Source organism: Amphiura filiformis, chromosome 14 (assembly GCF_039555335.1).
Source record: "Amphiura filiformis chromosome 14, Afil_fr2py, whole genome shotgun sequence".
NCBI lineage: Eukaryota > Metazoa > Echinodermata > Ophiuroidea > Amphilepidida > Amphiuridae > Amphiura > Amphiura filiformis.
Window position 1 is genome coordinate 12,728,492 of NC_092641.1, and position 15,386 is coordinate 12,743,877.

Here is a 15,386-nt window from a genome sequence, read left to right on the forward strand (position 1 = left end):
TTAATTGCTGTCTACTGCTGAAAGCATTGTTACGTATTTTAATTGCTGTCTACTGCTGATAGCAATGTTAGGTATTTTAATAGATGTCTACTGCTGATAGCAATGTCAGGTATTTTAATTGCTGTCTACTGCTGATAGCAATGTTAGGTATTTTAAACGCTGTCTACTGCTGATAGCAATGTTAGGTATTTTAATTGCTGTCTACTGCAGATAGCAATGTCACGTATTTTAATTGCTGTCTACTGCTGATAGCAATATTACGTATTTTAATTGCTGTCTACTGCTGATAGCAATATTACGTATTTTAATTGCTGTCTACTGCTGATAGCAATTGCTGCCTACTGTTGATAGCAATATTACGTATTTTAATTGCTGTTTAATGCAGATAGCAATGTTACGTATTTTAATTGCTGTCTACTGCTGATAGTAATGTTACGTATATTAATTGCTGTCTACTGCAGATAGCAATGTTACATATTTTAATTGCTGTCTATTGCTGATAGCAATGTTACGTATTTTAATTGCTCTCTACTGGTGATAGCAATATTACATATTTTGATTGCTGTCTACTACTGATAGCAATGTTACGTATTTTAATTGCTGTCTACTGCTGATAGCAATGTTAGGTATTTTAATTGCTGTCTACTGCTGATAGCAATGTTAGGTATTTTAATTGCTGTATACTGCTGATAGCAATGTTAGGTATTTTAATTGCTGTCTACTGCAGATAGCAATGTTACGTATTTTAATTGCTGTCTACTGCTGATAGCAATGTTACGTATTTTAATTGCTGTCTACTGCTGATAGCAATATTACGTATTTTAATTGCTGTCTACTGCTGATAGCAATATTACGTATTTTAATTACTGTCTACTGCTGATAGCAATTTTACGTATTTTAATTGCTGTCTACTGCTGATAGCAATTGCTGTCTACTGTTGATAGCAATATTACGTATTTTAATTGCTGTTTAATGCAGATAGCAATGTTACGTATTTTAATTGCTGTGTACTGCTGATAGCAATGTTAGGTATTTTAATTGCTGTCTACTTCTGATAGCAATGTTACGTATGTTAATTGCTGTCTACTGCTGATAGCAATGTTACGTATTTTAATTGCTCTCTACTGCTGATAGCAATATTACATATTTTGATTGCTGTCTACTACTGATAGTAATGTTACGTATTTTAATCGCTATCTACTTCTGATAGCAATGTAAGGTATTTTAATTGCTGTCTACTGCTGATAAAGTGATAGCAATGTTAGGTATTTTAATTGATGTCTACTGCAGATAGCAATGCTACGTATTTTAATTGCTGTCTACTGTTGATAGCAATATTACGTATTTTAATTGCTGTTTAATGCAGATAGCAATGTTACGTATTTTAATTGCTGTTTACTGCTGATAGTAATGTTACGTATATTAATTGCTGTCTATTGCAGATAGCAATGTTACGTATTTTAATTGCTGTCTATTGCTGATAGCAATGTTACGTATTTTAATTGCTCTCTACTGGTGATAGCAATATTACATATTTTGATTGCTGTCTACTACTGATAGCAATGTTACGTATTTTAATCGCTATCTACTTCTGATAGCAATGTCACGTATTTTAATTGCTGTTTACTGCTGATAGTAATGTTACGTATATTAATTGCTGTCTACTGCAGATAGCAATGTTACGTATTTTAATTGCTGTCTATTGCTGATAGCAATGTTACGTATTTTAATTGCTCTCTACTGGTGATAGCAATATTACATATTTTGATTGCTGTCTACTACTGATAGCAATGTTACGTATTTTAATTGCTGTCTACTGCTGATAGCAATGTTATGTATTTTAATTGCTGTCTACTGCTGATAAAGTGATAGCAATGTTAGGTATTTTAATTGCTGTATACTGCTGATAGCAATGTTAGGTATTTTAATTGCTGTCTACTGCAGATAGCAATGTTACGTATTTTAATTGCTGTCTACTGCTGATAGCAATGTTACGTATTTTAATTGCTGTCTACTGCTGATAGCAATATTACGTATTTTAATTGCTGTCTACTGCTGATAGCAATATTACGTATTTTAATTACTGTCTACTGCTGATAGCAATTTTACGTATTTTAATCGCTGTCTACTGCTGATAGCAATTGCTGTCTACTGTTGATAGCAATATTACGTATTTTAATTGCTGTTTAATGCAGATAGCAATGTTACGTATTTTAATTGCTGTGTACTGCTGATAGCAATGTTAGGTATTTTAATTGCTGTCTACTTCTGATAGCAATGTTACGTATGTTAATTGCTGTCTACTGCTGATAGCAATGTTACGTATTTTAATTGCTCTCTACTGCTGATAGCAATATTACATATTTTGATTGCTGTCTACTACTGATAGCAATGTTACGTATTTTAATCGCTATCTACTTCTGATAGCAATGTAAGGTATTTTAATTGATGTCTACTGCAGATAGCAATGCTACGTATTTTAATTGCTGTCTACTGCTGATAGCAATCTTAGGTATTTTAATTACCGTCTACTGCTGATAGCAATGTTAGGCATTTTAATTGATGTCTACTGCTGATAGCAATGTTACCTATGTTAATTGCTGTAACATACTGCTGATAGCAATGTTACGTATTTTAATTGCTATCTACTGCTGATAGCAATGTTAGGTATTTTAATTGCTGTCTACTGCAGATAGCAATGTCACTTATTTTAATTGCTGTCTACTGCTGATAGCAATGTTAAGTATTTTAATTGCTGTCTACTACTGATAGCAATATTATACGTATAATAATTGCTGTCTACTGCTGATAGCAATGTAACGTATTTTAATCACTGTCGACTGCTAATAGCAATGTTAGGTAGTATAATTGCTGTCTACTGCTGATAGCAATGTTACGTATTATAATTGCTGTCTACTGCTGATAGCAATGTTACGTATTTCATTTGCTGTCTACTACTGATAGCAATGTTACGTATTTTGATTGCTGTCTATTACTGATAGCAATGTTACATATTTTAATTGCTGTCTACTGCTGATAGCAATGTTACGTATTTTAATTGCTGTCTATTGCTGATAGCAATGTTACGTATTTTAATTGCTCTCTACTGGTGATAGCAATATTACATATTTTGATTGCTGTCTACTACTGATAGCAATGTTACGTATTTTAATCGCTATCTACTTCTGATAGCAATGTCACGTATTTTAATTGCTGTTTACTGCTGATGGTAATGTTACGTATATTAATTGCTGTCTACTGCAGATAGCAATGTTACGTATTTTAATTGCTGTCTATTGCTGATAGCAATGTTACGTATTTTAATTGCTCTCTACTGGTGATAGCAATATTACATATTTTGATTGCTGTCTACTACTGATAGCAATGTTACGTATTTTAATTGCTGTCTACTGCTGATAGCAATGTTAGGTATTTTAATTGCTGTCTACTGCTGATAGCAATGTTAGGTATTTTAATTGCTGTATACTGCTGATAGCAATGTTAGGTATTTTAATTGCTGTCTACTGCAGATAGCAATGTTACGTATTTTAATTGCTGTCTACTGCTGATAGCAATGTTACGTATTTTAATTGCTGTCTACTGCTGATAGCAATATTACGTATTTTAATTGCTGTCTACTGCTGATAGGAATATTACGTATTTTAATTACTGTCTACTGCTGATAGCAATTTTACGTATTTTAATTGCTGTCTACTGCTGATAGCAATTGCTGTCTACTGTTGATAGCAATATTACGTATTTTAATTGCTGTTTAATGCAGATAGCAATGTTACGTATTTTAATTGCTGTGTACTGCTGATAGCAATGTTAGGTATTTTAATTGCTGTCTACTTCTGATAGCAATGTTACGTATGTTAATTGCTGTCTACTGCTGATAGCAATGTTACGTATTTTAATTGCTCTCTACTGCTGATAGCAATATTACATATTTTGATTGCTGTCTACTACTGATAGCAATGTTACGTATTTTAATCGCTATCTACTTCTGATAGCAATGTAAGGTATTTTAATTGATGTCTACTGCAGATAGCAATGCTACGTTTTTTAATTGCTGTCTACTGCTGATAGCAATGTTAGGTATTTTAATTACCGTCTACTGCTGATAGCAATGTTAGGCATTTTAATTGATGTCTACTGCTGATAGCAATGTTACCTATGTTAATTGCTGTAACATACTGCTGATAGCAATGTTACGTATTTTAATTGCTATCTACTGCTGATAGCAATGTTATGTATTTTAATTGCTGTCTAGGCTACTGCTGATAGCAATATAACGTATTTTAATCGCTGTCTACTGCTGAAAGCAATGTTATGTATTTTAATCGCTGTCTACTGCTGATAGCAATGTTAGGTATTTTAATTGCTGTCTACTGCAGATAGCAATGTCACGTATTTTAATTGCTGTCTACTGCTGATAGCAATGTTAAGTATTTTAATTGCTGTCTACTACTGATAGCAATATTATACGTATAATAATTGCTGTCTACTGCTGATAGCAATGTAACGTATTTTAATCACTGTCGACTGCTGATAGCAATGTTAGGTAGTATAATTGCTGTCTACTGCTGATAGCAATGTTACGTATTATAATTGCTGTCTACTGCTGATAGCAATGTTACGTATTTTATTTGCTGTCTACTACTGATAGCAATGTTACGTATTTTAATTGCTGTCTATTACTGATAGCAATGTTACATATTTTAATTGCTGTCTACTGCTGATAGCAATGTTAGGTATTTTAATTGCTGTCTACTGCTGATAGCAAATTTAAGTATTTTAATCGCTGTCTACTACTGATAGCAATGTCACGTATTTTAATTGCTGTTTACTGCTGATGGTAATGTTACGTATATTAATTGCTGTCTACTGCAGATAGCAATGTTACGTATTTTAATTGCTGTCTATTGCTGATAGCAATGTTACGTATTTTAATCGATATCTACTTCTGATAGCAATGTCACGTATTTTAATTGCTGTTTACTGCTGATGGTAATGTTACGTATATTAATTGCTGTCTACTGCAGATAGCAATGTTACGTATTTTAATTGCTGTCTATTGCTGATAGCAATGTTACGTATTTTAATTGCTCTCTACTGGTGATAGCAATATTACATATTTTGATTGCTGTCTACTACTGATAGCAATGTTACGTATTTTAATTGCTGTCTACTGCTGATAGCAATGTTAGGTATTTTAATTGCTGTCTACTGCTGATAGCAATGTTAGGTATTTTAATTGCTGTATACTGCTGATAGCAATGTTAGGTATTTTAATTGCTGTCTACTGCAGATAGCAATGTTACGTATTTTAATTGCTGTCTACTGCTGATAGCAATGTTACGTATTTTAATTGCTGTCTACTGCTGATAGCAATATTACGTATTTTAATTGCTGTCTACTGCTGATAGGAATATTACGTATTTTAATTACTGTCTACTGCTGATAGCAATTTTACGTATTTTAATTGCTGTCTACTGCTGATAGCAATTGCTGTCTACTGTTGATAGCAATATTACGTATTTTAATTGCTGTTTAATGCAGATAGCAATGTTACGTATTTTAATTGCTGTGTACTGCTGATAGCAATGTTAGGTATTTTAATTGCTGTCTACTTCTGATAGCAATGTTACGTATGTTAATTGCTGTCTACTGCTGATAGCAATGTTACGTATTTTAATTGCTCTCTACTGCTGATAGCAATATTACATATTTTGATTGCTGTCTACTACTGATAGCAATGTTACGTATTTTAATCGCTATCTACTTCTGATAGCAATGTAAGGTATTTTAATTGATGTCTACTGCAGATAGCAATGCTACGTTTTTTAATTGCTGTCTACTGCTGATAGCAATGTTAGGTATTTTAATTACCGTCTACTGCTGATAGCAATGTTAGGCATTTTAATTGATGTCTACTGCTGATAGCAATGTTACCTATGTTAATTGCTGTAACATACTGCTGATAGCAATGTTACGTATTTTAATTGCTATCTACTGCTGATAGCAATGTTAGGTATTTTAATTGCTGTCTAGGCTACTGCTGATAGCAATATAACGTATTTTAATCGCTGTCTACTGCTGAAAGCAATGTTATGTATTTTAATCGCTGTCTACTGCTGATAGCAATGTTAGGTATTTTAATTGCTGTCTACTGCAGATAGCAATGTCACGTATTTTAATTGCTGTCTACTGCTGATAGCAATGTTAAGTATTTTAATTGCTGTCTACTACTGATAGCAATATTATACGTATAATAATTGCTGTCTACTGCTGATAGCAATGTAACGTATTTTAATCACTGTCGACTGCTGATAGCAATGTTAGGTAGTATAATTGCTGTCTACTGCTGATAGCAATGTTACGTATTATAATTGCTGTCTACTGCTGATAGCAATGTTACGTATTTTATTTGCTGTCTACTACTGATAGCAATGTTACGTATTTTAATTGCTGTCTATTACTGATAGCAATGTTACATATTTTAATTGCTGTCTACTGCTGATAGCAATGTTAGGTATTTTAATTGCTGTCTACTGCTGATAGCAAATTTAAGTATTTTAATCGCTGTCTACTACTGATAGCAATATTACGTATAATAATTGCTGTTTACTGCTGATAGCAATGTAACGTATTTTAATCGCTGTCGACTGCTGATAGCAATATTAGGTAGTATAATTGCTGTCTGCTGCTGATAGCAATGTTATCACTACCAATAGAATTGGTACCAAATCTTTGCCTGCTGAGAATAGCGTCTCGTCACCAAGACAACGACAACTTGTCAAAGTTCCAATTAATCCCGGTGGTACTGACAATTTGCGATCCGATAATTTTCCAAAAGTTCGGTTCGGTACATGGAACGCCAGGTCTATGAAACGCCGCGGAAAATCAGCATCAATATGTGACCTTATTATTGATCACAAACTGGACATTCTCGTAGTAACTGAAAGTTGGCTCACTGGAGATGCTCGCGATAACCGTGCGTTAGCAGATATTTCCAACACGCTTCCTGATTATGCTGTTTACCATAAACCTCGGAAAGATCGCGGAGGAGGCATCAGTGTGATTCTTAGAAAGGGGTTTGAAGTCACTGAGAACCAAAGTGATTCATTCTCTTCGTTTGAACTTATGGATTTGTCTGTGTCCTCACATGGGCAACAACCATTCAGACTATTGTCTGTGTACAGACCTCAACCATCGAAGCGTAACAAGCTGAAAACTTCAACATTTTTTAGCGAGTTTGCCACATTACTGGAGACAATCTCCATCGTTCAATGTCGCGTTTTATATGCTGGAGATTTTAATTTCCATATGGATGATGAGAGTGACCGTGATGCTCTACACATGCTTGATCTTCTTGAATCAGCGAGTCTTCGTCAGCATGTGACCGAGGCTACGCACATCAAAGGACACATTCTAGATCTCATCATTTCTCGAGATACGGAGAGTCTAGTAACACAAACATCAGTTCACCGTGGTCTTCCATCTGACCATTATGCAGTCAAGTGTGAACTTGATGTTGCACGACCTAATGCAACGAAATGTTTTGTCCGTCACCGACAACTAAAGGACATTGATCTTAGTGCTCTTCGTGATGATGTTGTACACTCACCACTCATATTGACACCTGCTGATGATCTTGACGAACTTTCTGAACAATATCACACCGTCTTGCGCACGATTCATGATAAACATGCTCCCGAGAAAACGCATGAGATTACGTTAAGACCTCATGCACCTTGGTACGATGAGAGCCTTAGAAATGCCAAAAGGAAGAAGCGTTCTTGTGAAAGAAAGTGGAAAACATCTGGTTTGGAGATTCATAAGCAAATCTTCCAAGAAAGCTGCTGTGACTATAAGAAACTTCTTGATAGTGCTAAGACAAAATACCACAAGTCTGTCATATCAAACTGTGATCAGAAACAACTGTTCAGTGTCATCGACAAATTGTCTGTTGCACAAAATCCAACGGTGCTACCATCAAATGAATCTTCTTTAGATCTTGCAAACGAATTTGTGAAGTTCTTTGATCAGAAGATTCAGAAGATAAGAGCATCACTTGACAACGCTTCTGTCTCTGCTTCATCTGTTAATGTGGCTGACAAGTGTGATTGCTCTCTCTTGCAATTCCAGGAAGTTTCCGAGGATTATGTCCGCGAAATTGTGATGCAGTCGTCCAAAGCATCCTGCACCCTCGATCCGCTGCCAATGTCGCTATTCATGCTCTTGGTTGATGATCTTCTGTCTGCCATTACAAAGATCGTCAATAAATCTCTTTCAACTGGTTACTTCCCGGACACCTATAAGGTGGCTCGCGTCAAGCCTCTTATCAAGAAGCCTTCTCTCGATTGCGAGGACATGACAAACTTTCGTCCAATATCAAATCTCCAGTTTGAATCAAAGCTGGTCGAACGCGTCGCAGTGAGACAGCTTCAAGCTTACTTGAAAGGCAACAAACAATCTGCCTACCGGGAAGGCTGTAGCACAGAAACCGCACTTCTCCGTGTCTGCAATGATATTCTTCAGACTATAGATAAGGGTGATGAGGCAGTTCTGGTTCTGCTCGACTTCTCGGCCGCATTCGACACTATAGACCATCATGTGTTGATTGCGCGCCTCGAGGACCGATACGGAATCGGTGACAGAGCACTAGACTGGTTTGCATCGTATCTTAGCAATCGCAAGCAAGCCGTTGCCATTGATTCCGTCGTCTCTGATCCGCTCCCATTGGATTGTGGCGTACCCCAGGGGTCGGTTGTGGGACCCGTTATTTTTACTTTGTATAGTGCACCGATTGAAGATGTTGCTTCCGCCAATGGAATCCAGTGTATGACATATGCAGATGATACCCAATTGCATATCTCTATGAAACCTTCGGACAGAGATGTTTGTATAGCTAAACTTGAACAGTGTCTTGTTGATATAAAATCATGGACCATTCGTAACAAGCTCCAGTTAAACGATAGCAAAACCGAAATCGTTCACTTTACGTCGCGGAACAAGAAGACAACAGCAATATCTGGTGTCAAAGTAGGCGATACAACCGTTAAACCTACTTCTTCAGCTCGCAATCTTGGCGTTTAAGGCCCATGAAAGTCAATTCCGAGTTTATCGTCCCTTTTTTTTCCCAGGTTGGTGAGGTGACTTTTTCATTTTTCGTTAATTCATCAGATTTCATTATTGACCTAAAATGCGTGTTGATTTAAAGCCACAATCATACATGTTATTTATAAACATGTTTTATATGGGTATATAGGGACTAGAAAAGTTAGAAACGAGCCTGGTTTTGCTTCCAAGTTATGAATTTATATGTTTTACAAACAAAAATATATGTTTCCAATTGCTAAAACTGGTGAAAACACTGATACTTTGAAAATAATGAATTATTTTGGCATTTTTGAACATTTGACGCGGGTGTTTTTGGTTTCCAAAAAGTGACGCGGGCGGGGGACGATAAACTCGGAATCGACTTTCACGCGCCTTATCTTAGATAACAAACTCTGTATGACAGAACATGTGAATAACGTTTGTCGCAATGCCACTCATGCCATCAGAAGCATTGGGAGAATCAGACATTATCTTGATCAAGTCACCACCGAAACATTGGTTCACGCATATGTCACCTCGCGCTTGGATAATTGTAACTCGCTTCTCTACGGACTGCCTGACTGTGAGATCATGAAACTTCAAAGGATCCAGAATACTGCAGCAAGACTGGTAACGCGTACAAAGAAGTATGACAGCATCTCTGAAATTATGCGCGGACTCCACTGGCTTTCCATTCGCCAAAGGATCGCATTCAAGATCAACTTACTCACATTCAAGGCCCTTAATGAACTTGCTCCGCCGTACTTATCATCACAGAACCTTATCAAACCTCCTACTCGTCGTCCGCGCACCGCCTATGGACAGCGATCCTTCATGGAAGCCGCTCATAGAGAATGGAACAATTTACCTCAGCATGTCAGGCTTGCCTCATCAATTGACGTTTTTAAAACAAAACTGAAAACCTTTCTTTTTAATCAATGATTGCCTTTTGTATATATGTATGGCATCTTTTATATCAATTTTGTGTGTCATCGCTTCCGTGCAATTTGACAATATTTTCTTAGTGTTTCACAGCTGCTCCTGTGTATGTGTCTAATTTTAATATGTTTTAATATGCATGCATCTCACTAGTTATTTGATTATTCCTCATTGCTTTTATGTAATATGTAATATGTATTGGGATGCTGGAGCGAGAGTTCCCGCCATTCCGTGATGCACTTTCTTTTTCTCTGCGTTGGCGCTGCGGTCTGGCGAAATCAGTCCCTCCAGTATTTCTGTTTCTTTGAAATTATTTTTGTGTAGTTTTTAAGACTGTATTTTAAGTACCGGTAGTAATTTGTAGTTTTAAGATTGTATTTTTCATGGTTTGTAAAGCGCCTTGAGACCCTGTTGGGTTAAAGGCGCTTAATAAGTGCGGCTTATTATTATTATTATTAATTGCTGTCTACTGCTGATAGCAATGTTACGTATTTCATTTGCTGTCTACTGCTGATAGCAATGTTAAGTATTTTAATTGCTGTCTACTGCTGATAGCAATGTTAAGTATTTTAATTGCTGTCTACTGCTGATAGCAATATTACGTATTTTAATCGCTGTCTACTGCTGATAGCAATATTACGTATTTTAATCGCTGTCTACTGCTGATAGCAATGTTACGTATTATAATTGCTGTCTACTGCTGATAGCAATGTTACGTATTTCATTTGCTGTCTACTGCTGATAGCAATATTACGTATTTTAATTGCTGTCTACTGCTGATAGCAATGTTATGTATTTTAATTGCTGTCTACTGCTGATAGCAATGTTACGTCTTTTAATCGCTGTCTACTGCTGATAGCAATGTTAGGTATTTTAATTGCTGTCTACTGCTGATAGCAATATTACGTATAATTACTATCCACTGCTGAAAGCAATGTTGGGCCTATACCTAGTTCGGTTACAATCTACTGCAGATAGCAATGTTACGTATATTAATTGCTGTCTACTGCTGATAGCAATAGATTTTTAATTGCTGTCTACTGCTGAAAGCAATATTACGTATATTAATTGCTGTCTACTGCTGGTAGGAATGTCACGTATTTTAATCGCTGTCTACTGCTGATAGCAATGTTAGGTATTTTAATTGCTGTCTACTGCTGACAGCAATGTTACGTATTTTAATTGCTGTCTACTGCTGATAGCAATGTTACGTATTTTAATTGCTGTCTACTGCTGATAGCAATATTACGTATATATTAATTGCTGTCTACTGTTGATAGCAATGTTACGTATTTTAATTGCTGTCTACTGCTGATAACAATATAACGTATTTTAATTGCTGTCTACTGCTGATAGCAATATAACGTATTTTAATTGCTGTCTACTGCTGATAGCAATGTTACGTATTTAAATCGCTGTCTACTGCTGATAGCAATATTACGTATTTTAATCGCTGTCTACTGCTGATAGCAATATAGCGTATTTTAATCGCTGTCTACTGCTGATATCAATATTACGTATTTTAATTGCTGTCTACTGTTGATAGCAATATTACGTATTTTAATCGCTGTCTACTGCTGATAGCAATATAGCGTATTTTAATTGCTGTCTACTGCTGATAGCAATATTACGTCTTTTAATTGCTGTCTACTGCTGATAGCAATATAACGTATTTTAATCGCTGTCTACTGCTGATAGCAATATAACGTATTTTAATCGCTGTCTACTGCTGATAGCAATATTGCGTATTTTAATCGCTGTCTACTGCTGATAGCAATATAACGTATTTTAATTGCTGTCTACTGCTGATAGCAATGTTACGTATTTTATTGAAATCTACTGCTGATAGAAAAGTTACGTAATTTAATTGCTGTCTACTGCTGATAGGAATGTTACGTAATTTAATTGCTGTCTACTGCATGCTTGGGTTGAATGTAATATGCAAACTTAATAGGCTACCGCTATAAATGGTGATATAGCAATGGTGAAATATATAAGTATTGCAGATTTCTGGTTTTTTTTTCAATGCTGCAATTGGCGGAGGGGTAAATAGTGCTTCAAAATTATTTGTAGAAAACGCTTCTATGTGTACATAATTGTTTTATAGTTTATTGTAAATATATGGAAATATAGCCCACTTTCTCGGACAGGGAAGAACATAAAAAGAACTTGCCAACAATCTGGTCGTTGCATTGGGGTACCATTTTGTTGACCGTATTCATGTTTACACCGCCAAGAAGTGTATGGTCACATCCTTGACACGGAGCTTCTGTAATCAAATTAAATCATATTAGATGTACATATCATGATAGTATCAAAATAATGAAGAATTCTTTTAAATAGTGAATAATGTAATACAATATTACCATTAATAATAGGCCTACATAGGCCTATAGTATATATACATCATCATACATCAAAAGTGTAGATTGTAGGTTCGATCTTCATGTATGTCTATCATCATATCTGCACAAAAAAAGCACATTTCCATAGCTATTCATGATCGGTATACAAATTTTAAAGTGAAAGGCCTTGTAGTGTGTTTAAGGTTAGCAACTATTTTCAACTGTTGCGCTTTGGTAGTTCACATCATCTTGGGAATGGTAGTGAACTTTGGCAAAAATTGCATTGATCATTTCATAGCGAGTGTGTAGAAGAATTCAAATATCACAGATATAGTTTTGTAGGTCCTGAACCTGTGGTTCTTGAGTTATGTTGTAAAGAGGGCTGAAACAACAACACTTTTGTAAAACGCACATAACTCATTAACAACAATAAATCAAGCAAGTTTTCAAAGTATATGATTTGTAAAATGAACTATTGCAAAACATTAAAGTGTTATTTTTTAATAATATATTGATTAAGATAATGATAATCGATTTTCCTGGCTGCTTCGACCAACAATACATCGTGTACCCTTAATCAGCTTATAGAGCTCCAAGCACGTCACTGCAGTATGATTTTGGAGCGAACGTTTACACAAACAAAAATAAATAAACAAACAAACAAATAGCATATGGAATGACGCATCTTTACAAATAATGCTATGATTGCTATCTGAAATTTCACATTGCAGTCGATGATCTGCAATTCCGAGTTCTTACATTATATGGCGTCCACACCATACAATAAGAGAGTCTTGCCTAAGAGATTATTTAAAGGACACATGATGGATCAGGGCAGAGTCCAGACCCGGATTTCAGACTCTCCTAATCTAACCTCTGTAGCCTTACCATTTATCCATCGCAGTCTTGTTGGATCGCCAGGTTCGGGTTCTTGTCCCATATGACATGTCTGTCCAACGACAGAAGGGGATAGAAGTGCGATTGACCGGAGACCTGAAATTCAAATGGATGATAGTGAGCAAACCAAATAATAATACGATGTCCATTTATAATTACACAGGCCTACATCGGTAATAATAATGGCAACAAAATTGAAGATTTATAAGAAAGTTTAAAAGACAAAATTATATCCAGTTGTCATGTCATTTCCGACAGAATTTATAGATTTTCTTATCAACTCATCAAACAAATTATATATGTGACCATCCACCACAACTGAGCCCGGATGTCTCTAGTGCCACTATTGAGATATGCTCCATTGGACTTAACAATAAACAATAGGAAACAAAGGATTTTTTGACTGTTTTATTTATTTTTCACTTAAATGTCAAGTACTATAGACATGATATACATCATTTTAAAGCTAATTTCAAGCAGAATATTTTGGTTGAATATCTTAAAAAAATGATGATTGGCGACTTCAGGGCTCAGTTGTGCTGGATGGTCACATATTTTCCCATTTACTCATGATATAATCAGGATGCGAATTAAGATGAAAGTTAATACACTTACCGTTATACAAAAATTGATTTGCGACAAAACAAGAAAGAAGACACAAGGCGCGAAAACTCTAAAATAAGAAAATGTAAAGAGAAGAGAGTATCGTGACGTAGTCATTATCCTCATTTTCTACTACAATACCTTCTTCTGATGCTCCTGCATGTCCTCTTTGTGATCCTACTCCCGCTCATTTAAATGTTGCATCCTCCTCCTTGCCTCATCATCCACCCTCTTTTCCTGTTTCTGATCTACAATGCTGGCCATAAATGTTGGGACGGTTTTGATAGGATTATGTAAATAAGCCCCCACTCCCCCGGTCAATGTTGAATTCTACTTTTTTGCTCACGCGCGCCTAGTGGCACCCAACATTTATTGGTGGGGAAGGGGGTGGGGTGGGGTCTTGGGTGTTAGACAGAGGTTTAGGCTTGACACTAAAGAAACCTCCACTTTATCACGTTACAAATAACGGACATAATATATTGTACGTTTTACATAAGTGCCCCAACACATTTTGGCCATGGTTGTAGGCCTATCATTAACGTCATCTTCGTCACCATCTTACCCTCACGTCTCCTGTTCATGCACCTGCTGATTGTTTTAATTGCATCCTCTTCCTTGCAGCCCCCTTCATCTGCTTCTAATCTATCGTCAACATTATGTTCGTCATCATCATCGTTATCGTCATCATCATCATCATCATCATCATCATCATCATTATCATCGTCATCGTCATCGTCATCGTCATCGTCATCATCACCACCATCATCATCATCATCATCATCGTCATCGTCATCATCTTCATCATCATCATCATCATCATCATCATCATCATCATCATCATCATCATCATCATTATCATCGTCATCGTCATCATCATCATCATCATCATCACCACCACCATGATCATCATTATCATCACCGGTGTCGTCATTTTCCCTCTCCTTCTCCTCCTTCCGGTGCATCATCATCATCGTCATCATCATGATCATCGTCATCATGACATCATCATCATCATCATCATCATCATCATCATCATTATCATCATCATCATTAACATCTTCTTACCTTCATTTTGTCATATATAGTACTTCCTTCAATAACGAGTCCAGTTTTCCCATCACAGCATATATTTCGAGTGTATATTGAACAGAATGGTCTTTTCAGTTAATTGCATGTGATATCCACAAGTTTTCTTTCAATGTTGGCATGCAAAAAGCGTGATAATGCTAATCAATGACGGATATTGATATGCTTTGATGACTGTTGCACCACAATTAAACCTTAAATATTGCAGAAGCTACAATTCTTAGTATCACACACTCAGAACTCTATAGTCAACCGATGACTATTGTTGTGAAGGTGAAATCAAAACGGAAATTCGGACCAAACTATAATATATAGACCTACCTTCACGATGTGCCGTACAGAGGTGGGAAATATCTTTCTTTAGTAAACTATATTAGTTTGAAACGCTAAAAATGAATTCCAAAAAAAAAA

At 35.9% G+C, this 15,386-nt stretch overlaps 1 protein-coding gene across 1 annotated transcript; it reads right to left on the minus strand.

Moving 5' to 3' along the window:
* Nucleotides 1-12,152: 12,152 nt before the first annotated feature.
* On the minus strand, nucleotides 12,153-15,036 carry LOC140169205 (uncharacterized). The gene is made up of 4 exons (XM_072192462.1): nucleotides 14,955-15,036; nucleotides 13,902-13,959; nucleotides 13,278-13,382; nucleotides 12,153-12,313 (listed from the first exon to the last, which is right to left on the minus strand). Exons 1-4 carry the CDS (start codon nucleotides 14,958-14,960, stop codon nucleotides 12,153-12,155), a joined length of 330 nt encoding a protein of 109 aa, XP_072048563.1. The 5' UTR covers nucleotides 14,961-15,036.
* Nucleotides 15,037-15,386: the final 350 nt, after the last annotated feature.

What these genes read in the sequence shown, in the direction of transcription:
- LOC140169205 (XM_072192462.1), bottom strand. An exon ending in AAATCAATTTTTGTATAACG is followed by an intron (nt 13,383 to 13,901) that starts GTAAGTGTATTA and finishes TTTGAATTTCAG; the next exon opens with GTCTCCGGTCAATCGCACTT. An exon ending in AAGACTGCGATGGATAAATG is followed by an intron (nt 12,314 to 13,277) that starts GTAAGGCTACAG and finishes ATTTGATTACAG; the next exon opens with AAGCTCCGTGTCAAGGATGT.